This window comes from Phoca vitulina, unplaced genomic scaffold, assembly GCF_004348235.1.
Source record: "Phoca vitulina isolate PV1807 unplaced genomic scaffold, GSC_HSeal_1.0 scaffold2, whole genome shotgun sequence".
Classification (NCBI taxonomy): Eukaryota; Metazoa; Chordata; class Mammalia; order Carnivora; family Phocidae; genus Phoca; species Phoca vitulina.
In genome coordinates this window covers 74,707,384-74,731,854 of record NW_022589705.1, presented here as the reverse complement: position 1 = coordinate 74,731,854, position 24,471 = coordinate 74,707,384, and the positions used below count along the sequence as shown (strand labels likewise).

Genomic DNA, 24,471 nt, shown 5'->3' with positions numbered 1-24,471 from the left:
CTCTGCCTCTACCCTTCCGTCTGCTTATGCACTCTCTCGCTTGCACTCTCTCTCAAATAATTAAATAAAAATCTTAAAAAAAAAAAAAAACTTAAAAAACTATGCCAAGAATTAGTGAAAGGTAATAAATGCTACCTTTTTAGTTGTACTGGAGCCCAGGGAGTGGGGGGCGACCATTTATCAATCTCTACCAAATGTTCTTTAATGTACATATATTACATTTATAGGGGAAAATGTATGCCTGTGTATAATTGAAAAATTTGATAGCAACTATTAAGCTCCCCGGTCTACACTGAATTCACATTTTGAAAGGTCCTATAAGCCTTTTCTCATCATGATAAAAAGGCTCCTGGGAACCTGCACCTCCAGGACTCAGTGCCTGGGCCCATGAGCCCTTGGTTAAAGGTCAATGTTATCCGACCCTGAAATGCCTGCATTTGCATAACCCTAAGGAGACTCCAACACCATCTGGAAGATAGGATGAGATCAATACGATTCTCAGATGCCACTTTAATCAAGTTTTGTACCATACAGTGATGGGGGGTGGTGAAAAATGTGACTGTTTTCAAGCAAATTCACCTGTCCCAAGGTAAACAACCTGGGCTTCCAAGAACAGTAAAAGGCTTTCCTCCCCAGGGAGTCTCATTCCTGAGCTGACAGGACAGGATTTCAGGAAGAATGAGTACAAGAAGAGGGCAAACTAGTGAAGGGAGCCAGGTAGCTTTTTGAATTCTTCCCAGTGTACACTGGAACTAGGCATGTAGGCATCCCTCCTAAGGCAGCACCCCAACCCCAGCCACTCCCACTTGAGGCCAAAGTGCCTCCCCAAAGAAACAGACAGCCATCATTCATTTCATGACACTCCTCCCCATGGCACGCCAGAAGCGCAGAAGCCTGAGCAGTTTCGGCCACCATACAACACATGCAGCCTTCAGGCCAGAACCCTCAAGGGCCTTCCTCTTCCCTGGCCCCTCGGCTGCTCGAGTGTCCGCCTGGCAACACGAGGGCAGCCGGTGTGTGCGGGGCTGGGTGGCACAGGAGGGGCCAGAATGAGCGGCACAGCAAATCCAATGTGGGTTCTGGAGCAGGGGAGACATGGTGGCAGGGCCAGTCATGGCCCACACAAGGACCCATGGGGCTCTGTGTCCTTCATTAATTCTTCTCTGGGCGGTTTCTGTTCAGGACAGCTTTAGGGGCAAATTCCAGCTTGTCCTTAAGGCTCACCACCTGGGTGTGGTCCTTGCCTAGCAGTTCATCCAGCTTGCGGTCCTCCCGGCGCTCAGAGATGCTCTTCTCCTCCTCCACAGGCTGGGGATCCTTTCCCCGGATGAACCATTCCAGGTGGTAACCCACAGCCCCGACCACGAAGGCCACAGGAAATGTGACATAGGGAGCATAGGTACGCACCACGGTCCAAAGCACAGGCCACATGACATCTGCAGAAGAGCACAAGGCAGCATTAGGGAGAAACCAGCATCCCCCTTCCCACCGAATGTGGACAACCCACCAGGGCTCTCCATTTACCAGGCAGCCTGGCAGAATTTACCAAGCACCCACCCCACGCAGAGTAACACAAGATGGTACCTTGCTTAGGCAACAGTTAGGGCCCTGAAACAATCCAGAAAATTTTGAAAGACGTGACTGTTAGGGGAAAGGGGAAGGATCTCTATTTTATGTACTATACTCATTGACCATTATGCAACCATGTTTGGCAGTGTTCCCCGCAAGGGAACCTCTTAGAACTTGCCTAGTTCTAAGCAAGGGAGCTTACCTAACAAAGATTCAAGCCTGTGACTGGCCCCAGGCCCTCCCTCCACAGTTTACCAACATTTCAGGAATGGAAAAAAGCCCTTCCCTGCTCTATGCAATTTCTCCATGAACACAGCCAGCCACACTTTTCCCACCGTGTATAGTCCCACTGTGACTCTCCTGGTCCAAGATAATGAGAAATAGTTCCCTTACCTCACAAAAAGAATAAGGAGTTTATTTAAATGGCCAATACCCTAATCCATTATTCAACCATTCTGGATTTTAGATGATTTTTTTCCTATTCTGAACTCGATCTTTCTAACAATGAGACATACCTATACTTTACAAAACTGCTGGCCAAACCTCTCTCAAAATACATTCTCTTCAACCAAACCCATACCCTCATATTTGCATAATAAACTCCTAAAAATATCACCAACACATTACACATACTCTGAACGTGATAGGTCTTGAATTTTTCTGTAAAAACAAACAAAAAAAACAAAAACAAAACAAAAAAAACACTGTACAAGCCCATGGCGAGGGGGGGGGGGGGAGTGGATTGGCCCTGGAGCATCCTGAAATGAAGTAAGATAACACCAAAAAAATATAGAAACACACAAATTGGTTCACTTTAATGGCCATTTAGTCTCATGACTATTACCATTAACAGTTATCAAAGATTATTCACGGGGCACCTGGGTGGCTCCTGATTTCAGCTCAGGTCATGATCTCAAGGTTGTGGGATCAAGCCCGAGTCGGGCTCCACACTCAGTGTGGAGTCTGCTTGTCCCTCTCCCTCTACTCTTCCCCCCATTTGTTCTCTCTCTCTAATAAATAAATAAAGTCTTAAAAAAAAAGATTACTCACATTATCATAATAATGATAGCTACCATTTATTGAGCACTTATGTACCATTCCTTGGACTAAGCACTTTATATACAGTATCTCCTTTTATCTTCATGTCCACTCTGTGAGGTAGATGGTATTATCAGAGGGTTAAGTAACTTGCCCCAAAGTCTCAACTAAAAGATCATTCATTCCATTTGCACCTCTATAGGTGTTTCTCCAACTTGGCTATCTCTAGTCTAAAGTGTACAACTGAAATCTCACCAAGGATAAAATGATTCTTTCTTTGGTTCCAATTCTCTTTGGAGGAATCCCAGCATTCTGTGGACCCAAGACTATAACGGACCATTATCAGGGAAAAAACTGCAGCAGCTAGAAGGTTCCCCTCTGGGTCCTTTGTCTTAGCACCAGCCCCTATGCCGGACAAGTCACCCGCTGGTCATCACCTGATCTTCACAACACCTCTATGAGGTAGGAATTATTAGCCCAGATTTTTGTCTAAGGCCACAAAGGCTCAGGGACGTTATGTGAACTTGTCCAAGATCACTAGAAGTGACAGAACCACTGCTTTTGAATCCAGGCTTCTCCAAACGTCAACACTTGTGCTCTTTCTAGTGGCAAGAACACACTGCAGATAGGTGTGCTGTTTCTGTCCAAATCCTGGACTTGGGGAGCGCTTCCTGCAATTTTTTTCCATCAACTTGGCATGTCACTATCTGGAAGAGCGTCCCTTTTGGCAAACTCTAAGATTACTCAGAGATTTGTGAAATTACAGGACTTAGATGTTGTTAAAACAAACAATCCTGAAGAACCTCAAACCTAATACTTCATTTTCTTTCCTACCTTTTATGCAAGCTCTCTACAAGTTAACACTTACCCTAAACAGGTAAGTGTTGTCCTGCCCACATTCTAATCATTCCCAAATAAGTCAATTCATTCATTTATTCAACACTTAGAACCACCTTCTCTGTGACAGACGTTGTGCTGGCGGGCCTACCCGACTTGTCTGCATTTCTCAAAACACTTAAGCTCCAAGAGGGCAAGGACCATGTCTGTGCGGCCCCCACTGTGTCCTATCCATCCCCCACCCTTCCCGCCCTGCCTGCCATAAAGTGCTCCCAAAAAAGTTTGTTAAATGAATGAATGACAGCTCAAACAACGCACCAGCGTAAAACCACAGCAGTCGCCCACCCCCACGCCCTCCTAAGGCGGCAGGAATACAGCAGGCTACTTTGCTGATCGGAAGAAGCTAAATACTCCCTAACAAGTCATCCCCAGGGTATCAAAACGAAGGCGGCAAAAGCGTCCCGCAAATACTGGAACGACTTCCTTCCACCCTGGCAGAGGAAGCCTGAATGTCCCGGTAAAGGTCAAGTGGGTTGCCAGGAAACCTGCCCTTGTGCGGGCGCCCCGGAAGCCCAATGAGACCTGAAGCCGCAGTCCGAGATTTGAGAATTGTTAACAAGAGCAGAGGAGACCTGACAGGGTGGAAAGACTGGCCCTGACCGTCACTCGAGCCCGGCCCGGGGATGGGAGCGCAACTAAGTCCGAGTCCCAAGTATCTGGCCTTCTCCCTCCTCTGGGCTCCCGGTCCCACCACGCTCGTGGCCTCCGCAGCGTCCGTTCTCACCCACGTGCCTGAGGCCGAGAAGCCCTGGCCGCAGAGGGTCTGCTGGGCGCCCAGACACGGCCTCCGAGCCCTGGGAAGAGAGCTGTCAGGCCCAGCCAGGGCCGGAGCGGACACTCGCAATCACCCTTCCCTAACTCAGAGGTCACTACCAGGAGCCGTCACCCTGACAACGGGCGGCCCCGGCGGCCGCTCCGGGGAAGGGAACTGCCCGCTGGGACCGCGTGCTCACCTGCGCCGCAGCCCGCACTCCACGGCCCTGCCCCCGCCCTCCGCCCGCCCGCGAGCGAGCCTTTTGGCTTGTTCGCTCGCCTGGAGCACCGACGCCGAGTCTCCCAGCGGCCTGCGAGGCCCGGCCCCGGGACCCCGCCCACCGGCGCCAGCTCTCTCGGAGCGCGCCGATTGGCTGAGCTCCAGTCAAAGGACCGGAAGAAGCTGAGCGTCCGCAGCGGGCCCCGCTGCGCCGAGATGGGGACTGCGCCCCCTCGTGGCCCGGAGGGTTTCCCAGTGACGTCAGCACGTGCTTTCCGCGTGGAGAAAGTGGAAGGTCGTCCGTTCATTTATTCAACTGATGTTTATTAGGCGTCTCTAAGACCTAGGTCTGGACACACAAAAACAAAAGACATGTTCCTTAACTTCAAGAAGATCTCCTTAGCAGGCTATAGTCTAGAACTCTAAGACCTCTTCAGATCTGGGCTAGCTTTTTAGCCATGTGACCTTGGGAACACCATTAATCTGCTGGAGCCTCCTTTCCCTCTTATGCATAAAGGTAATAACATCTATTTCAAAGGATGTTGTGAGGGTTTGATGAGATAATGCATGTTAAGTGCTGTGCCAGGTACATAGCAACAGGGAAATAAATGGTACTATTGTCGGTATACAAAGAACTGAAATACAGTGAAACCTAAGTCTTGCCTGACCCCTTGATACAAGTATTCACTCCCCCTGTGTCCCCACTATGCCCTGTACAGACATCTATTTTATCAGGTATAGTTGACCTCTGAACAACAGGGGTCTAAAACTGTGTGGGTCCACTTACACATGGATTTCTTTTTTCAATAAATGCAGAATGGTACTAGAAATATATTTTCTCTTTGTTATGATTTTCTTAATAATATTTTCTTTTCGCCAGCTTATTTTATTGTAGGAATACAGTACATAATACATATAACATACATAATATGTGTTAATCAGCTGTTTATGTTATCAGGAAGGCTTCTGGTCAACAGTAGGCTATTAGTAGTTAAGTTTGGGGGATGTCAAAGTTATACATGGATTTTTCCACTGTTCGGGGGCTGGGTGCCCCTAGTGCTGTCATTGTTCAGGGGTCAACTGTATATAGAAAAATAACACCAAAGCTCAAGCTCTGGAATGCCCCCACTGGCCCTGCCTTCTCACCTCTGTTCCACGAGTCTCAGCCACGCATATTTACTTATCTTTAGTAACACAGGCTAAACCCCTCATATTCCCCCATGCAGACCAAACTGTTTCAAACCTCTGTGCCTTCATTTATTATGCTTTTTCATCTACCTGGAGTGCCCTTCCCACTTTTCTTTACCAAAGTAGCTCTGGCTCATTTTTCGTGCTTAAGGGACACCTCCAGAGGAAGCCTCCTAGACTGCATCATCACGTTAGATGCCCTTCCTCTATGATCTCAAAGAGGTCAGTGCTAAGCTCTCGCAGCGGAGATAGAAAAGAACAGTATAGAGATATATGTAAGAAACCATTATTAGCAGCACTTGTTCCCTAAATGAATGTGTAGAGAAGAGAAGGGAACAGAACTGCCTAGAACAATTAGCATTAGAACATCGACATGTGCTAGACACTGGGGATGCAAAAATGACTAGAACCACCCCTGCCTTCAGGAGTTCTCAGACCAACCGCTGGGGAAGCAGAGGGCTCTACAAACTGTCAAGGGAGTGTGAGAAACGTGACAACAGAAGCATGCATAGGTAGCGCAGAGGAGGAACCCAGGAAGAATCAGGGAGGGCTCACCAGAGGAACCTGCCCTTGAGCTGAGTCTCAAGTGATGGCTAGTAGTTCAGTCAGGCAGAACTGAGTGGGGCTTGAGAGCACAGACCTAGGAATCAAAAGTGGGTTCAAATCCTGGCCCTGCTGCCAGCTAATCTCAGTAAAGCTGTTTACACTCTTTGTTTAAGCAGACGCAATGAGAATACCCATCCGCTAGGGTGGTTCTGAGTCCTAGTCACCTAATGTGCTTAAAACGCTTGGCACGGTACTTGGCGCCTCCTGAGTGCTCAGTAAATGGCCACTGGTATATTTAGTATTCCCCAAATTGATTCCTCCTTCTGTAATGCTCTATGTCCACTTATGGTTTTACTTATTCACTAAGCCAAAAACCTGACATCTTCAAAATCTCATCTTTGCACTATTCCCCAAACCCAGCTTAGAACACCTGAGTCTCCTGAATGTCTCTCAAGTCCTTCATCATCCTCATCTCTTACCTGGACTACCTTAGCAACTCCCTCAATGGTCTCATTGCCTTCTATTGCTCCCTCCAGTCCATTTCCATTTTTAGCCAAAGGGTCTTTCAAAAGCTTAAATAAAACCATGAAGTCTCCGGGGCACCTGGGTGGCTCAGTCAGTTAAGCGTCTGCCTTCGGCTCAGGTCATGATCCCAGGGTCCTGGGATTGAGCCCTGCATTGGCCTCCCTGCTCAGTGGGGAGCCTGCTTCTCCTTCTCCCATTCCCCCTGCTTGTGCACACTTGCTCTCTCTCTCTAATAAATAAAATCTTAAAAAAAAAAGTGAAATCTCCAGCTTAAACCCCCTCTCTTCTGGAACATGGGTCCCTTCTGGCCACATCTCCTCTATGCCCTCTATACCCCTGTCCGAGCCTGTCACCAACCTCCAGTCTCTGCTCTTTCCATGATCCCACACACACAGACATACCCTACCATGCATTTGCCCAAGCTGGTCCCTCTGCCTGAGATGAATGTCCTCCCTCTCTTCCTCTGCTGCAAAACTCTAACTCATCCTGCAAGACCCAGTTCAAAAGGCCCTTCTTGCAGAAAGACTCAACTGACTGCTGGAGGCCTCCTCCTTTGGTATCCTCAGCCCCTCTGGGAGAAGCCTCCCTCTGTACTTGCCATTCTCTTTATGTGCCTGACTGTGGCCACCTGGGAGCAATTGAAAAGCACAGGGACTGGATCTAATCCTTCACTTGTCCATGGAGCCCAGCACAACTCCCCAGCCCTCAACATCCAAAGACTCCACACCACATCAGCTCCACATGGGGAGATTTAGATGTCAGTCTGTAACAAGATGCCCACTACATTCATTCAGGGCTGCCCTGCTCCTCTGTGCCCATCCCATATACCTCCTGGTCCTGGGAAACGTGGCCCAGTTTCTAGGAAAAGACATAGAGCCATAAAGAGCTGTAGAGTATAGAAGGTTAAACTCAGACTCAGCCACTTCTCAGCTTTGTGATTTGGGGTAAGTTGTTTAAACTCTCAGAGTGTTAGTTTTCTCACCTATAAATGATGGTAACAACAATATCGGCTTCAAGGATTGCTCTGAGTATCATCTAGTACAAACCTTGCCCACGTCCCAGTTTTAGAGATGAGAAAACTCAGTCTCAGAGAGGTGAAGGGACCCAGCTAAAGGCTCACTTGGCAAGTCTAGGGGAAATAGACAAATGGGCATTTCCAGTGGAAACTTTTGGACGATCATCCAACCTAAGTGTTCTCAAACCTGGCTGCCCATCAAAATCACCTGGCACACTTGTTAAAAACTCGTTTGGGGGCAGAGAGTCTATTCACAGTCTTGGACAGGGCCCAGGAATCTGTGTGGGATCAGCTCCAAGCTGACTCACTTTCGGGAATTTGGATCACATGGGGCTCCTCTCCACCTTCCAGTGGTCTCATATAAGTGTGTGTGTACAACTTCTTGCTTTTCGAGCAGTCTCCCACACTGGCCTGTAAAATAACAGTCATGCCCCTCTCCTGTTGAAAACCCTTCCGTGGCTCCCCACGGCTCTGGGGACGCAGGCCCACCCACCTCAAGTTGACCGAAAAGCCCAGCATGGTCATGCCTCTGCACTCCCGATGCTCTTTCTCCTCCTGGCCTTTGCATGGCTGTTGTCTGATCTTGGAACATTCTTCCCAGCGCTGGCCCTCCTCCAGTGGCTCTTTCCAGCACTCACCCTTATTCTGTAACTGCTTGTTTACTTGTCTGTTTTTCCCATAAGACCATTAGCACCATAAGAGTAGAAATTACACTCGTTCAGGGCTATCTCCCAGGTGCTGGCCACTGCCAACAGTGGTTCTTGATAAATGCCTGCTGAATAAATGAATGAGAATTGTCCAGTCCAGTGTGGCCCAGAAAGGCAGTCGAAGCCTTGGATGGCTCTTCTTCCTGCCTCAGGGTGACACATCAACCCCAAGCAATGGGTGGGGTTGCCAGACCGGGTGGGGGCTGCCATCAAACCCTTTCTGGACTCTGAAAGCTGTAGAGCTAAAAAGCTCCCGGTTTAGCATGAAACAGACCTGGGGCCACCACTCCTAGCCCTGCCTGTGACTTTGGACAGGTCACTGAACCTCTCCTGAGCTTCAGCTTTCTCATCTGTCCTAAGGATGAGCTACATTCATGTAAAGCACTCCCCCTCCACCCCACCGCCTGACCCAGAGCAAACATCCCATAAACATTAGCCAGCACTACTAGCTGGGCGTTGCTACTTAGCTTCCCAGGAAAGTTCCATTCTCCTCCTGGGCCGCCACCAAAGTGCCCACCCAGAGGAGGCATCAGAAAAGGTGACAACACTAAATCGAACAGCGTTTCTGCTGCTGATCAGGAATGAGCGGAGCAGAGATAACACGGGACCCTTAGGCGAAGGGAAACCAGTATCCATCCGCATCTAAGAATAACAGCACTCCCTGTTTATTGCGCACAGGCCGGTGGGCCAGGCACTGGGCTCTGGGCTGCCCGGTTGCGGGAAAGCCTGGGAGCGCTGGGGGGCAGAAAGACAAATGGACTGAACTAGGAGTGGTGAGGAAAACACCCTCCCCTCTTCACCACCCCTGGGCCCCTCCAGGAGGGCTCAGGTCCTTCTGTGGCCACCAGGGGGCCGAATCCCCTCTGCCCAGCTCGCCCAGGTTACCACACTCTCCCCAAACGGAGAGTGGCTCCTGGCCTCCCCTCCCTCCACTCCCCCACCCAGCCCCCATTCCCCTGCCCCCTCCCCCCCACACACACACACTCCCGGCTCCCACGCACGGGGCAGAGGTGGCTCCTTCTGGAGAGAGCAGCCGGCTCGAGTGCAGTTCTGCCGTTTTATTTTTCCTGGGATACTCAAGGGGATGTGGGAACAGCCACAGGTGTGGTGAGGGGAAGCCCCATCTCCCCTCCCCAGCAGCTGGGAAAGGGGAGAGGCCCAGGCGCCCTGGTCCTGGGTTGGTCCAGCCACTGCGGTCCCTGGGCCCAGTGGGCTGAGGGCTGAGTGTGGAGCCCCTGGGAGGGTGGGGCAGGCTCCTAGGTGGGGTTCGGGATTCTTCATAAAAAGCCACGAAGCTTGATCCCCACGAAGCCCAGCCCCGCGGGGTGGGGGGGAGAGGGGGACGCAGAGCCCAGATGGGGGACCCGGCCCGGCCTGGCCCGTGGTGGGGGAAGAAATGGCAGAGATGGTGCCCCTGGGGAGGAGGTGGGGACGAAGCGTCGGACCAGGAAAGAAGGGGGTCCAGGTGGGGGCGCAGGGCGGAGAGGCACGGCCCCCAGCCCAGCCCGGGCTCCTTCGCGTGGGGTCAGGAAGGTAAAAAACCCACGAGAGTGTGACGGGCAGGAGGGGCCGGGGCGTGCGGTGCCGGCCGGGCGGGCGCACGGTGCGGCCCGCGTTCACAGTGACCTCGACGCTGGGTGTACAGTACGGGTAGAAAACCGCGGGCCCTGGCCCGGGCTGGGCGGGCCGGGCCGGTCACAGCCTGGTCTGGGCCTCGGGGATGTAGATCTCGATGCTGTCGGCGCTCTCGGTGGCCGAGCTGTGGCGGAAGGAGGCGGCGCGCTTGGCCGCCAGGAGCCGCTTGCGCGCTTCTTGCCGCTGCCGGTCCACCGAGTCCAGGGAGCGCTCCTTCACCGGCACGCCCCGGCCCCGCGAGGGCTTCTTTGGTATCGGCGGAGGGACCTTCTTCTCCTCCTGCCGGGAGAGGGGGCGGCGGCTCAGTCTGGGGGCGGGGTCTCCCCCCCAGTCCCCCGCTCGCGCCCCCGCCGCCCCAGGGGACCGACACCGCGCGGCTCCGACGCGGGAGGGCGGCCAGAAGCCCCAGGTGTGCCTGGGACAAGGTCAAAAGCCACTTTTCGTTAAAAATTACGAATCCGGGCGCCCCCCGGTGGCGCCGTTCGTGACAACTCGCATCCGAGTGCTCGCTCCTCCGGGGACGTGGGTGGGAAGTGGGCGATTTCCCTCCAGTCGGGAGGAATGCGCGGCCCCGACTCACGCAGGGCAATGGGGGTTCGCTACCAGGCCTGTGGGCCTCATCACAGACAACGTCTGTGAGGCCCCCCAAGATCCCCTCCGTGCCTAGCTCCAAGCTAAGGGCAGCCCCTCTTCTGAAAGCTCTAGTTCTGCTCCCTCAGACTACATACAGCCGGTCCGAGGGGGCTGCAGCCACCTCGGGTTTCTGGCAGCTCAGGCAGTGATGGGCACAGGGCCAAGCAGATGGCAGTGACCAAGAATGTGGTCGTATTGGAAGAAGATGGTCACCCTCACCTGTCCAGGACTGCCTTTGCTGCCCATGAATGCCCTCAGCTCCCCTCCTGTCCCCACACAGGCCCTCTGTGGGGAAGGGCATTTTCCAGGGTCTGGCCTCTTGGCTTGAAGGGACTCTCCCCCTACCTTAGGCTCCAGGAGTTTCCAGCTGTTGGCCTTGAGTTGCTGTAGCTCCAGGAACTTGAGGGTCACATCCTCGATAGAGAGCTGCAGGAGGTCCCAAAAACCCGCCAGGTCCTGGAAGGTGGGCACGGGGAACGCAGTGGGGTCCTTCAGTGGAGGGAGACAGAGGAGAGGCGGCCAGTCAGGAAGATCTGCTCCCCAGCCAGGACCAGAGAATGCCCCATCCACCCTCCCCGTCAGGAAGCTCAGCCTGGGACAGTGGCGTTGGGGGGTGGGAGGCAGGGAGACAAGAAAGAGCCCAGGCCTCTCCGTCTTGAGCACAAACACCTGGTCTCACCTCCAGGAATATACACCCTTGGTGGGCTCCGGCCCACAGGCACTCACCATGCTTTGCTGACACAGCCGGAAGAACTGCTGAACCTTCTGGGACAGGAGAAGTTGTGTGCTGCCCACCGCACTGCGGATCTTCTCCAGGACTGGGGAGCAGGAGGAGATTCAGGGGGAAGGACGGATGCCTCTCCTTTCCCAGCCTCAGGAAGTCTGCCCTGAATGACTCAACCTTGCCTTATCCTGCACTCTCTGTCAGTCTGTCCCCTCCAGGCCCTCCCCATCCCATCCTCAAGTTCCTAACAAGTGGCTCCTATCCCACGGCACCAAGAAGACTATATCCTCAGACACCAGTGTTTCTTCAGACAACCTCCATTTCTTAAGCACTTATCCTCCTGTGTCCTTCTTTCCTTCGATGCCACGGAACAGAGGGGAACTAGCCCCAGCCTGGCCCTTCAGGCTTACCCAGGCACTAGCTCAATGACCACCCATCGGCAGAACTTTGTCACTCATCAGTATATGACTCCTTGGCTCATCAAGGGTTACTGAAAATTTCATGTGCATGACTCTTGTCTTCCTAGTCACTATCCCATCAACTTAGGGATTCTGAGGTATGGCCACGTCTCCCCTCAGATGGACTTGCAGGGAAGGGCCATGGCCTCCCTCAGTCCAGGGCCATGTCTTCGGGTAGAATCTCCTTCATCCGGGTCTCAGACAGTGATCTGACCTTGGCACCGGCTCACCCTCCGCCTTGAAGTGTGGTCCTACTCCCTAGATCAGACCTGGACTCCCACACCAGCCAGATGGGAATAGAGTCCCCTTGAGCCCCAAGGACTGGGTGACTTGGACTGGCCCCATCTCCTAAGAGGCCCGGCCCTTCCACCTGGTCACTTGCCCAGTCCCACCCGGGCCTCTGAAGCTGCTCCCCACTTCCTTCCAAGAGCTCCCAGCATGCCCTGCGGCCAAGGGGGCCCACGGATATCCAGGCCAAAGAAGCAAACCATGGGCAGGCACACTCAAGCCCAAACGGAGGGCGCGGGCGTTCCACTGCTCCCCGCCCAGCCCAGCTGGGACCCCTCCGCGCACGCAGGGTCCCTCACTCACTCTCCTCAGGCAACTCATAGTCCTCCGCCTCGCGCTCCATCTGCTGGCACCAGTGCTCCAGCTTCTCCACCTCTGCCCTCAGCATCTTGATGAACCACTCGCCGTCCCGTGGGCAAGGGGACGTGCGGCCTGAGTCGGGGAGGCTACGTGAGCCGCGCTCCATCCAGGAGTCACGGCGGCTGGACCCGGGGCCGGGGGTGGGGGCAGGGGCAGGGCCTGGCGACCCGTCGGTGGCCGGCGGCTCATACGGCAGTGGGTAGCCCTCGCGGTAGGCCCACTGGCCCTGCGTGTGGACCGTGCGGAAGACTGAGTAGGTGGGGGCCCGGGGCCCGGGCTGGGGCTCAGAAGCGTGCCTCTGGAAGGAGCGTCCGAACTGCAGGGCCTTGTCTTCTGTGGCCACTGTGGCCAGGCCGGCCAGGCCCTCCAGCTCCAGGTCTGCCTGCACACCCGCCGTCACACTGTTGGAGCGCTTGAACCTTGCCCGCCTGGCGAGAGAGGTGGCTGTCATCGCTGCCCCTGCCCAGTCTCATCCCCACCCTCACAAGCCCCCTCACCCCACCCCAGGCCCTTTAAAAGGAAAAGGAATGAGAAAAGAAACCTACAATGGGATGGACATTAACCCACGACCTTTAAATATACCAGTCCCTGCAGGTGGGTACAGAATTCCTGTTGCATTGCCTCTGGACAGGGGTGAGATTCAAAATATCTAACAATCTGTACCCCAGGGGCAGAAAAGATGCTGGCATGTATGGATCAGAATGGACACACCCAGAGTTCTAGAGCATGGCCTGCAGAAGCTGGACTGTGGGGCAGAGCAGAAGGGCGAGAGAGGGGCCAGGGTGGTGGCTCTTTCCCAGTGACTACTGAAGTATTTCAGCATTTTATTTTTAAAGATTTTTTTATTTATTTATTTATTTATTTGAGAGAAAGAGAGAGAGACAGAGAAACAGCATGAGAGGGGACAGGGTCAGAGGGAGAAGCAGGCTCCCCGCCGAGCCGGGAGCCCGATGCGGGACTCGATCCCAGGACTCCGGGATCATGACCTGAGCCGAAGGCAGTTGCTTAACCAACTGAGCCACCCAGGCACCCGTATTTCAGCATTTTAACAAATAGTGTGTCTTTGCTACTTTACACCAGCTGCATGGGTTTGTCTTCAGCCCTTTAGAAATGAGTAAATTAAAGCCCAGATGGGTGGTCACCGGGCTACAAAGCAGCTAGCCAGGATTTAGACCCAGGGCCGCTGGCTCCTCAGCCCAAGCACTTTCCACCACACCAGCGGCTAGAACATCAGAAAGAACTGCCTTGGAGTGGCCAGGGTGGGAGGAGCCTGCAGCTGAAAGGACTTCTCCTCTAGGGACCCCCACAGCCCAGCCCAGAGCCTGGCCAGACATGGTCAGCCAGCGCCAGTGGAGTTGAATTAAGTTGTTGGCAGGAATGACACAGGGCCTGGAAATTTCTTGTCTTTGAGTTAATATGCAAATCCTCTGCAAAACAGAAAGTCAATTGGCCTGGTTCTTTGTCACCGCTCCCCCCACAGTTCAGAGTTCTTTGCTATGCAGAAGTCCGTGGCCCCTGAAGTGCATGGAGCTGGGGTCAGACAATCCTTGAAGAAGTGGGAGTCAGGAGATGTGGGGGTGGTGGGGAGAGGTGAACAAAAGTTTGACGTCTGGAAATTTCAGGACCATAAAAGAAAGACCCATGTGTCTTAAGCCACCTCCACCCCATTATGGTCTGAAGAGAGAGGGACTTGGGGGGCCAGCTCTTGGCAGACCCCTCCAGCTTCCCCGGAGTCTCCTCCAACCCCCACAACTTCAGCCTTCCTCTTGCTGCCCAGGCCTTCTCTCCCCGCCTGCCTTGCCTGCCTGCTTCCCTCCAGCTGGCGGGCTGCCTGCTGGGAGCCTGTTGCCATAGAAACCAGGCCCAGAAGGATGCTGCAGGACCCAGGAAAGAGAGATGCACTCATGTGCAGTCTCCAACAAGCCCTGTGTCCCCACCCCCACCCAGAGAGAGAGAGAGAAAGTGAGAACATATCCGCATTGCCTCCCACATGGTCTTCACCCCGGCATCCGCCCTGTCCTGCCCTGGTCAGGATTGCACCACCCTCTTCCTTGGTATCAGATCAGCCTCCTTTCAAGACACCTCCACCTCCACTCAGCACAAAAGAAAAGCACTAGATGAGGAGTCAGATCTGAGTTCTAATGCTGGCTTTGTTGCCATGTGCCTTTGGGAAGTCACTCACCCTCCAACTAGTGTGTGTGTGTAAAATATGTTAATATGATACATATTATTATATATAAATGCATATGCACACATATATACAATATAAAATGATAGGAATGGACCAATAATCACCAAGGTACTTCCTCTCTCAAAAATTATACCTTGCATATTTTCAGATCAGGGGCCCAACATTCCCTCACCAATCCGCTCAGATCTGGAGCAGTCTTCCTAAAGCTGACCTCTGCCCACTCATTCCCCTGCCCAAAACTCTTCCACAGCTCCCCACCGCCAACCAGAAAAAGTTCAAGTTTCCTCTGCTGGCATTCACCCAATGCTAGCCTCGACTCTGGAAGCAGTCCTCCTCTCCAACCTCATCCCCCCTGCATTCTCCTTGTTCCCCAAGGAGACGATGCTGGCCCTGACTCTAAGCCTTTGCATGTGCTATTCCCCTTTCTAAAATGGCCTTCCTCCTCCTCCCTCCCTGTCCATTCCTGCCTCCAGTCATCTCTTCCTCTGTGAGCCTCCTGACTGCCCCCAAGACCATCCTCAGCACTGTACCTCCCTCAGCAGCTTCTTGCATGTGGAAGCAGCCCCACTGTTCCGTTAAATTGTTCTCTGTTTCAGGTGAGAGTCTTGTGTGTCTAAGTGAACTATTTGGATGCATGTTAGCTCCACCGCAAATATTTTCGTGCCTCTGAGCTCCAGTTCACCTTTGGCTCCTTCAGAGCTCCAGCAGTTGCAAACCACACAGGTACAGGTGGGGCTTGCCCCAGGAAAGACATCATCGAAGGTCTGTCTTCCCTGTCTGCTTCCCTGGTCCCCCCACAAAACATGGATCTGTCCTTCAGCACCACTGCGCATGCTACCTTTCACCTAGCCTCTGAGGGGTCCTGAGAAGATCACATCCAGTCTGGGTGGAAACAGGCCACGTGGTCTGGAACAGAAGCATGGGTAAGTGCCTCAGGCTTCATGGTTCTCAAGTCACAACTTCAATGAGGTCTCTTCACCATGCCTGCCTCAAGGAAGACCAAAAAAGTTGAGGAGCTCATGGGATGACTAGAAACACAGTCTTCACCAACATTCCCAGCTGGGGGCCAGAGATTGGCACAGTTCCAGCAGGAGTCGGTCAACCTTGTGCAAGTGGTATTTAAAACCAGCAGTGTGAGGCAAACCATAAGAGACTCTTAACTAGAGAGAACAAACTGAGGGTTGCTGGAGGGGAGGTAGGTGGGGACATGGGCTCAATGGGTGATGGGCATTACAGAGGGCACTTGATGTAATGAGCACTAGGTGTTGTATGTAAAAGATGAATCACTAAATTCTACTCCTGAGGGCACCTGGGTGGCTTAGTCAGTTAAGTGTCTGACTATGTGTCTGACTCTTGGTTTCGCCTCAGGTCACGATCTCAGGGCTGTGGGATCGAGCCCCACATCAGGCTCCATGCTCAGTGCAGAGTCGGCTTCACATTCTTTCTCCCTCCCCCTCTGCCCCTCCCCACTCACGTGCTCGCTCTCTCTCTCAAATAAATAAAAATCTTAAAAAAACATTCTCCTGAAACCAAAACTACACTATATATTAACTAACTTGAATTTCAATAAAAATTTGGAAGAATTAAAATAAAATAAAATAATAAAACCAGCAGTGAGAAACACCTGGCTGGCTCAGTCAGTGGAGTGTGCGGCTCTTGATCTTGGGGTCCTGGGTTCGAGCCCCAGGTTGGGTATAGAGAGGACTTAAAAATAAAATCTTTTTAAAAATCAAAAATAAAAATAAATAATAAAACCAGCAGTGTGGGATGTGATCACCCAAGAAAAGAGCAATGAAACAAAGATGCGAAGCCCTGGGGAACACGGACATTTCAGGGGCGGGGGGAGACAATGTAGCCCCAGAGGTGTCTAAGCCAGAGAGGAAGAGGAAGGAAACCAGGGCACCAGGGCAAGTCACCTAAAGGCAGAGAGGAGACAGAAGGGTCTCAAGAAGGAATGAGTAATCAACATGGAATATGCAGCCAGTCGAGAATTAAAGGTGTCCACTGATATGGCAAAATAGAAGCCACTGGGGACCAGGGCAAGAGTCAGTTTAGTGGAGTATGGGGGCTGACAGATGGCAGGAGGTTGGCAGGAGGTCTAGAAAACTAGGCAAGACAATTCTTTCAAAGAGCTTGGTTGAGAAAGGAGGAAAAGAAAAGACAGTGTACCTTTACGGGAGGGATATTTTGGTTATTTGTCAATTATATCTCAATAAAGCTGGGTGAGGGAGAGGAAGAGAGGGATGTTTTATTTAGGATGGTTCTCCCGTGCCGTATCTCGAGAGGAGAGAAACTGCAGGGTATGCAGAATAATGATTGAAGAGGTCCACGTCCTAGTTCCTGGAAGCTCTGAATAGGTTACCATCCATGGCAAAAGGGACTTTGCTGATATGATTATGTTAAGGATCCTGAGAAGACGAGAAGAGTCTGGATTATCCAGGTGTGTCCAATTTAATCACCAAGGTCCTTGTAAGTGACAGAGGGAGAGAGGTAAGCCAGAATCAGAGGAGATGGGATGACAGGATCAAGGCCGGAATGATGTAACATAGGGACTCCACCTGCCACTGGGGCTCTGAAGACAGCAGGGGCCTATGAGCCAAGGACTGTGGATAACCTCTATAAACAGGAAAAAGGGACAAAACAGATTCTTCCCAGAGCTCCAGAAGGCATCAGTCCTGCCAACGCCTTGATTTTAACCCAGTGAAACACAGTTCAGACTTCTGACCCCTAGAAATGTAAGACAATAATACTGTATTATATGATGCTGCTAAATTTGTGATCATTTATTACAGCAGCAATAGGAAACTAACACAACCTGTAAAGAGAAATCGATTAAAGATTGAGAAGAAAGAGGTGGTAGTCCAAAGACCAAACATAAGGAGTATAAATAAAGAATAACATCCTTTGAGCACTTAGTATGCGCTAGACTAAGTATTTTGCACAGAAACATGCTCAATCCTCAGAATCGGTCCCACGGTAAGAGTGTTAGTATCATCCCTATTTACAGATGAGAAAACTGAGGTCTAAAGAAGAAAGTGGACTCTTACGATCAGACAGTTATCACTTTAACCCAGTCTAGCTGAGGAGGCCAGCGCTTACACCACTCCAGTCCACTCCACTGCCTCCCCAGGACTGAGGGAGAGGGGTGGCTGTAATTGGGGAGATATGCCTCAACCTCGGGCAGGACTGGTGGCAGAGGCAAGGGAAGGGAGGCAAGGAAGTTGGGAGTTGGTCCAGAAGTGGAGACAGGTCCCACCAGATGACCACAATCATTACAGGGAAGTGAATAGGGAGGTGGTCTTCTGGAAATTTGGGGGCTGGGGGGGGGTCAGGGAAGAAATGAGAATGAGCAGCTTTAGGGGAAGCAACCCGGCAAAGTGGTTAGCACATGCACCCTGGAACCAGACTGCCTGGAGTCAAAACTCAGCTCTATGGCTTGTGCCTCAATTTCCTTGTCTACCAGTGAAAATGATCACAGAATTCTCATGAGATAACATATGTAAAGAATTTAGACCAGCACCTGGCCTACCCATTGTAAATGTTAGCTATTATATTGAGAGGGAGGTTTGTAGCTCTCACTGAAAAGAAAGGAAGCTGGACAAATACAATAATGGGAATGTAGCACTGAGAACCCAGCGAGGGCATTGTAGTTATTAATCATTGTGATTGCTGCTGATCACTTCCATCTGTTCTCACACAGCATTCGGAATAAAACCTCTTTTATACTCCAAAGCACATTGTATTATAGTTAGTAATTTGCATTTGTCTCCCTTATAAATAGAGCCATTCCTCACATAAATGCTGGCTGAGTGGTTGGTGGGTTGGTTGGTGGGTGGGTTTGTTGGTGGGTCGGTTGGTGGATTGGTTGGTTGGAAGGAAGGATGGTAGAGACCACTATTCATCCCCCAATATCCATTCTCCCTTTCTTCCTCAGTAATAGAATCCCACAATTTGAAGCTGGACACATGGCCACTTCGAGTAACGACTCTTTTACCAGTTTCTCTGGTAGAGCCATATGGCTAAGTTCTAGCTTACAGGATAAAAACAAAACGGTATGTGCAACTTCCAGGAAATGTTCTTAAAAGGAAAACGTGCCATTTTTTGTTCCTTCCTCCTCCCTGATGACCAGAATGCAGACGTGATGGCTGGACTCTAGCAGCCATCTGGGAATATGAGATGGAAGCCAAGTGCTAAGGATGGAGAAGCAATAAGATAGAAGGAGCCCGGGTCCTGACACTGCACAGCACCTACCAGCTCTCAACTGAATCTCCGGACTTCTAAGCAAGGGAGAAATAAACTGTCATCTGGGGGGTTTTCTGGAACTCACAGCCAAACCTAATCCTAACGATAACAGATGAATTTTCAGGGTAGTGAAGTCCAGAGCTTATGTCCCTATTTAGTTCTGGATTTGGCAGTATTTGCTGTGGTCTTCACAACAGCTGTAAACACAGGATAGAAACTGGCCTCAGTTGTGAATCATCACTAATTCATAACAATGCCTGTCACAATATTTTCTCCCCAAGCTTTTTAACAAGGTTGAGGAGGCCTCCCCCCTCGAGCTCTTTGGGGTGACAATGATCACATTCCTGATGATTCTAGAAGTTGTTACATGGTTATTTCAGGGTGACATTTCTACTGTGATTCTCTAAGGGATAACACAAAGGGCTCTAGGAAGAAACTGGTTTATCCCAAGAGACACAGTGTCCAAGGAAGTCTCCATATCCAGGAGTTGTCAGAGGCTTTACGAGGAGTATTTGGCAGCAGGCTGGCAAGGGTGGGAGGGGGCACTGGGCAGGGAGGGGCGAAGGGCAGTAGCATTTCAGCAAGACACAGCCATGATACTAGCCCCCTCTCTAGAAAAGCATCTAAGGGCTTAAACATATAATCAGTTGGGGGCCCTGAGTCTACCACCCCAGCCTGGGGGCTGTGACAGTGATGCCAAGGTGGGGCCAGGGTGGGGGATTTAGGAAGAGCCATAGGTCAGTCAGGAACCGTCCTTCAGTAGAAGGCTGAGGAATGCAGGCAGTGTCCACACCCAGGGCTCGTGGTCAATCCGCAGTGCATTGCTTTCGCATGACTGCTCTGGGAGTACAAATTCATGAAGGGGCACCTGGGCGGCTCAGTCAGTCAAGCGTCTGCCTGCGGCTCAGGTCATGATCCCAGAGTCCTGGGATCAAGTCCCGCATCGGGACTTGCATCATTGCTCAGCAGGGAGCTTGCTTCTCCCTCTGCCTGCCGCCCCCCCCTGCTTGTGCTCTCTCTCTCTTTGACAAATAAACAAAATCTTAAAAAAAAAAAAAAAAAATTCACGAGGATGGAAGCTTCCTTCCCGGGCCTCAAGGGGCTCTATTCTTTCAGTATATGCCATGCCAAAGGTCCCAAGGCCAGAAATTACCATGATGCTAAGGAAGCAGTGGTAGGGAGGGGGCGGCCTTCCTACGTAGAGTTCTCCAGCTGGCCCTGTTTGGGCTCAATTGGTTACAAGTAGGGTTGTTAGATAAAATACAGGACTCTCTCTTGAATTTGAATTTCAGATAAATAACATAATTTTTTAGCATATCTCATGCAATATTTGTGAACTACTTATACTAAAAATTTTTCATGGTTTATCTGATAACCAAATTTAACTGAGCATTCTGTTGCATTTTGTTCATTTATTTTGTTTGTTTTTGCTAAATCTCGAATTTAAGATAAGGTCTTAGTAGGAGAGCGTTTGAAAGGCAAAAATCACCTGGTTTCTATGTTCTTAAAGGGCCCCAGGAACACTCTTCTAATATTTAGCAAGGACATCTGATGCATTCGTTTATCCTGGCCCAGAGTATGCTGGGTCTGCGTAGATAGGTGCTGTGGGATGCCCTGTGACAGCGCTGGTAACTGATCCTTAAGTATGCTCCTTCCCACCACAGGGCCTTAGCACATGCTGTTCCTTCTGCCTAGAACACTCTTATCTCCCACTTCCACCTAGTTAATTCTTGTTCACCTTGTAAAATTGTGTTAATTGTTCGTTGAGATCTCTGCCTAAATGTCACTTCCTCAGGGAAGTCACACCAAACCACTCTGACTAGGTCAGAGCCCCCTGTGGCACACTCTCACTATGCACAAACCTCTCCTTTGTGGCACCACCACAGCTATACTTGTACGTCATTTATGCGCTTCTCGGATTAACATGGCAGTTGCCTCACAGGCAAGGGCTGTCTGGTTCCACCCACCTGTGTATCCTCGGTGCCCAGCAAAGTACTTGACAAATAATAGGGATCCAATAACTATCTGTGGGCAAATGAATCTTGGGTGGGGGTACAGTGGAGATGGAAGTAAAGAAGCACCAACAACCATCCCTGTGTATTTCCAAGCCAAGTCACTGATGGTGGGCAACTGGAAAAACCCACTGACGACAGGTATAAGGAGCAATAAATCTGAATTCTTCACCCAACAGGTTGGCAGGGAACACACTGAAAGGCGGAAAAGGAGAGACTTTTCCTCCCTGGCAATTTCTAAAACCAATGAGCAGAGAGAGACAACAGATCCTGGGACCAGTGAGACAGGAGTAAGGACAAGAGAGTCCAAGAAAATGGAGCGGCAGCAGGTGGGGAGCTCCTGGATGTTTGCCTAGAGAGGCGGCTGGTAGTCATGGCTCGTTTTTATGTACCATTTGGGGCATGGTGTGTGGTAAGTCAGACTTAAAGTGCCAGGGACATAAGGGACAGAAAGGACAGTGCAGGTGTATAACGAAGGATGCCCGCAGCAGACAGGCAAGGGAGCCTGGCCAGAGACATGCGCCAGATTTCTCCTCTCCCCACCTGTCACCCCCTTGGGTTCCCAGTGTGATCACCTGTCCCAGGCAAGTCAGTTCTTCAGACATTCATCCAACACCATCTCCCCCTCCCCAGCTCACCCCACCAAGACCTCACAAATACCTACACAAGAGCAAGGAAGACCTCAGTCTCTGCCTATCCCCGCCCTTCTGTGACTTCACTCCAAAATGCTTCTCAAATTGGTCCGCTTCTCTCTGTATCTGCTGCTATCAGCCTGGTCCAGACAACCGATCAATAGAGTAGACTGAACTAACTTAAGAAGCTCCCACTCACACACACCCCCAAACATACAGAAATGCCGGTAAAATAAAGTCAAAAGGTATTTCTGCTATAGTACCACGCTTGAAAATAGGAAGAGAGATATCTTCAGGTACTAGAGACAAAAAGGAAAATCAAAACCTAAGAAGTGAGAGGGAATCTAAGCCAAGTGAGCCACAGGAATATTGGGCCAGACATATGCTAGAGGCTAGATGGTAGTGCCCAGGGAGGATGAGAGGAGAGCCCCCAAACCCATGCATCCTGTGGAGCTGGAAGGAGATCCTGTGCATAAAGCCAGCAGCCAAGAAGGGTCAATTTCACTTACAAACGTGGACTGGAAAACTCAGATCACGCTCCAGGAATGTGGCCAGGAAGTAGGATGCTGAGAATAAGAACATTAAGGTTGCTCTGTGTGTGGGTGTGAGTTCCAGTGAGTACCACCACTGAAATACAGAAACCTCAAGCTGAGACAGGAACTCTAAAACTGGTCCCAGGATCAAGCAGTATTTTAGCATAAAAAAACACGGAACCCATGAGGAAGGAGTGGGCAGCGACAAGTAATAGTGAACACATAAATTGTTAAAACATGTTTGTAAACCTAAACTATTAAACCATAAAAGATATAAAAACAACGGATTTAGTGAAGTCTTTTTAAAGAGGTATAATCAAAATACTAGACAAATACAACATGGGAGATGGGAGGAGGGAGTTAAGAAGGAAATTAAAGTGTTCCAAGGTTCTTGGTGTTTGCCTATGCAGGACAGAAATACTCACTAATTTTAGACTTTATTAGAAAAATATTAAATTAAGTATATTTGCTAAAAATCTGAGGACAAGCACGACTAAAATGTAAACTTCCAAACCAGGAGAAGGACAAAGAGAAATAAAGTAAATGTGATCAGTTCAATAGAAGGCAGAAAAGTAGGGGTGGAGGAAAATAAAGGAAAAGCCTGACAGGGCATTTGGCTGGCTCAGTCGGTGGAGCACCTGACTCTCGATCTCGGGGTTGTGAGTTTAAGCCCTGTGTTGGGCGTAGAGATTACTTGAAGAAAAAAAAAAAAAAAAGGAAGAAAGAGCATATCAAATGGAAAATATTGAAAGAGATAATAAAAATAAGTCCAAATAAATCAGTAATGAATATATATATATATATATATATATATATAAATAGATTAAATATGTCTACTAAACTTTAGCTCCATATGGCTTACAAGCAACAGGTCTACAACACGAGGGTACAGGGAGGATGAAAACCAAAGAATGGAAAAAGATATTTTGGCAAATTAACCAAAAGAAAGCAGCCATAATAGTAAAATCAAGCAAAATAGACTTGGAGGCAAAAACCCATACTAAGGATGAAAAGGAGGCTATTTACGACAAAAGAACCAACCCACAAAGAAGATATAACAATCATAAGCCTGAATATTTACAAAGAGTACTCTCAAACTAAAGAAAAATTAATAAAATTACCAAGGGAAATGACATATCCACAATCATGGTGAGACTTTTTTTTTTTTTTAAGAGAGAATAAGAGTGTTGGGGGGGGAGGGGCAGAGAGGGAGAGAGAGAATATTAAGCAGGCCCCACCATGCCCAGCACAGAGCCCATTGTGGGGCTCCATGACCCTGAGATCATGACCTGAGCCAAAATCAAGAGTCGGATGCTTAACCAACTGAGCCACCCAGGCGCCCCATGGTGAGATACTTTTAATACAACTCTCTCAGAACTGGTAGATCAGGGCGCCTGGGTGGCTCAGTTGATTAAGCGACTGCCTTCGGCTCAGGTCATGATCCTGGAGTCCCAGGATCAAGTCCCGCATCAGGCTCCCTGCTCGGCAGGGAGTCTGCTTCTCCCTCTGAGCCTCCTCCCTCTCATGCTCTCTGTCTCTCATTCTCTCTCTCTCTCTCAAATAAATAAATAAAATCTTAAAAAAAAAAAAAGAACTGGTAGATCAAACATCAAAAAAACCAAACATTTGAAAAATATAATGTATAAGTCTGACCATCTATATAAGAAATGTATATATAAAACAGAGGAAGTCTCAACAAATTCTAAGGAATAGAAATATCATACAGAATGCATGCAGCAAATTTAGAAATCAGTAGTGAAAAGGTAGTGGTTCCCCAACCCTCCACTCCACCAAAATTTGGAGAGCAAAAAAAAAAAAAAAAATCTTCAAAATAATTCATTGGTGAAAAAGGAAATTATGATAAAAGCTACAAGCTATTTAGAACTGAACAATGGAAATACTGCATCTCAAAACTTATCAGCTATAGCAGTATAGTTAAAAGGGAATTTATAGCCTTAAAAACACATGTTAGAAAAATAAGAAATAGTGTTTAAGAGGCTGTAAAAAAAAGGACAAAGATGGTATAAGAAAGAAAATAAAGATAAAACAGAGAGAAACAATAAAGATGCTAACCAAATCCAAAAGTGAGTTTTTTTAAAGACTGATAAAATATAACTTTAAAAAAATATATTAAGGGGAGCCTCAGTGGCTCAGTCAGTTAAGCACTGGACTCTTGATTTCGGCTGGGGTCATGATCTCCAGGTCATGAGATCAAGCCCCTGTATCGGGCTCCCCACTCAGTGGAGAGTTGGCTTGAGATTCTCTCCCTCGCCGTCTCTGCCCCTCACCCCACTAACACTCTCGA

The 24,471-nt window shown here is 50.0% G+C and overlaps 2 protein-coding genes across 5 annotated transcripts in view; both read right to left on the bottom strand.

Annotated features, from left to right (window-relative positions):
* Positions 1–69: 69 nt before the first annotated feature.
* SMIM12 (small integral membrane protein 12) lies at positions 70–9,749 on the bottom strand. Of its 2 annotated transcripts, none has more exons than XM_032388304.1 (2): positions 9,460–9,749; positions 70–1,436 (listed from the first exon to the last, which is right to left on the bottom strand). In XM_032388304.1, exons 1-2 carry the CDS (start codon positions 9,737–9,739, stop codon positions 1,153–1,155), a joined length of 564 nt encoding a protein of 187 aa, XP_032244195.1. In that variant the 5' UTR covers positions 9,740–9,749; the 3' UTR covers positions 70–1,152. The 2 variants fall into 2 exon arrangements, with proteins under 2 accessions (XP_032244195.1, XP_032244190.1); XM_032388299.1 differs by lacking the exon at positions 9,460–9,749 and adding an exon at positions 4,458–4,663 and having other exon boundaries at positions 71–1,436.
* Positions 9,750–10,135: 386 nt separating this feature from the next.
* The window catches only part of DLGAP3 (DLG associated protein 3), a 61,802-nt gene continuing 47,466 nt past the window's right edge, over positions 10,136–24,471 (bottom strand). For all 3 annotated transcript variants that reach the window (XM_032388290.1, XM_032388281.1, XM_032388274.1), the window contains 4 exons: positions 12,500–12,984; positions 11,453–11,544; positions 11,072–11,215; positions 10,136–10,372 (listed from right to left, as the gene is read on the bottom strand). In XM_032388290.1, coding sequence (XP_032244181.1) covers positions 10,154–10,372; positions 11,072–11,215; positions 11,453–11,544; positions 12,500–12,984 — 940 coding nt within the window. In that variant the 3' untranslated portion in view covers positions 10,136–10,153. The remainder of the gene's footprint in view (positions 10,373–11,071; positions 11,216–11,452; positions 11,545–12,499; positions 12,985–24,471) is intronic.

Coding starts and splice junctions, on each gene's coding strand:
- SMIM12 (XM_032388304.1), bottom strand. CDS start 9,739: ATGAAGAATCCCGAACCCCACCTAGGAGCCTGCCCCACCCTCCCAGGG. Junction 1,437..9,459: donor GAAGGAGCCACCTCTGCCCC/GTGCGTGGGAGC, acceptor GCTCTTCTGCAG/ATGTCATGTGGCCTGTGCTT.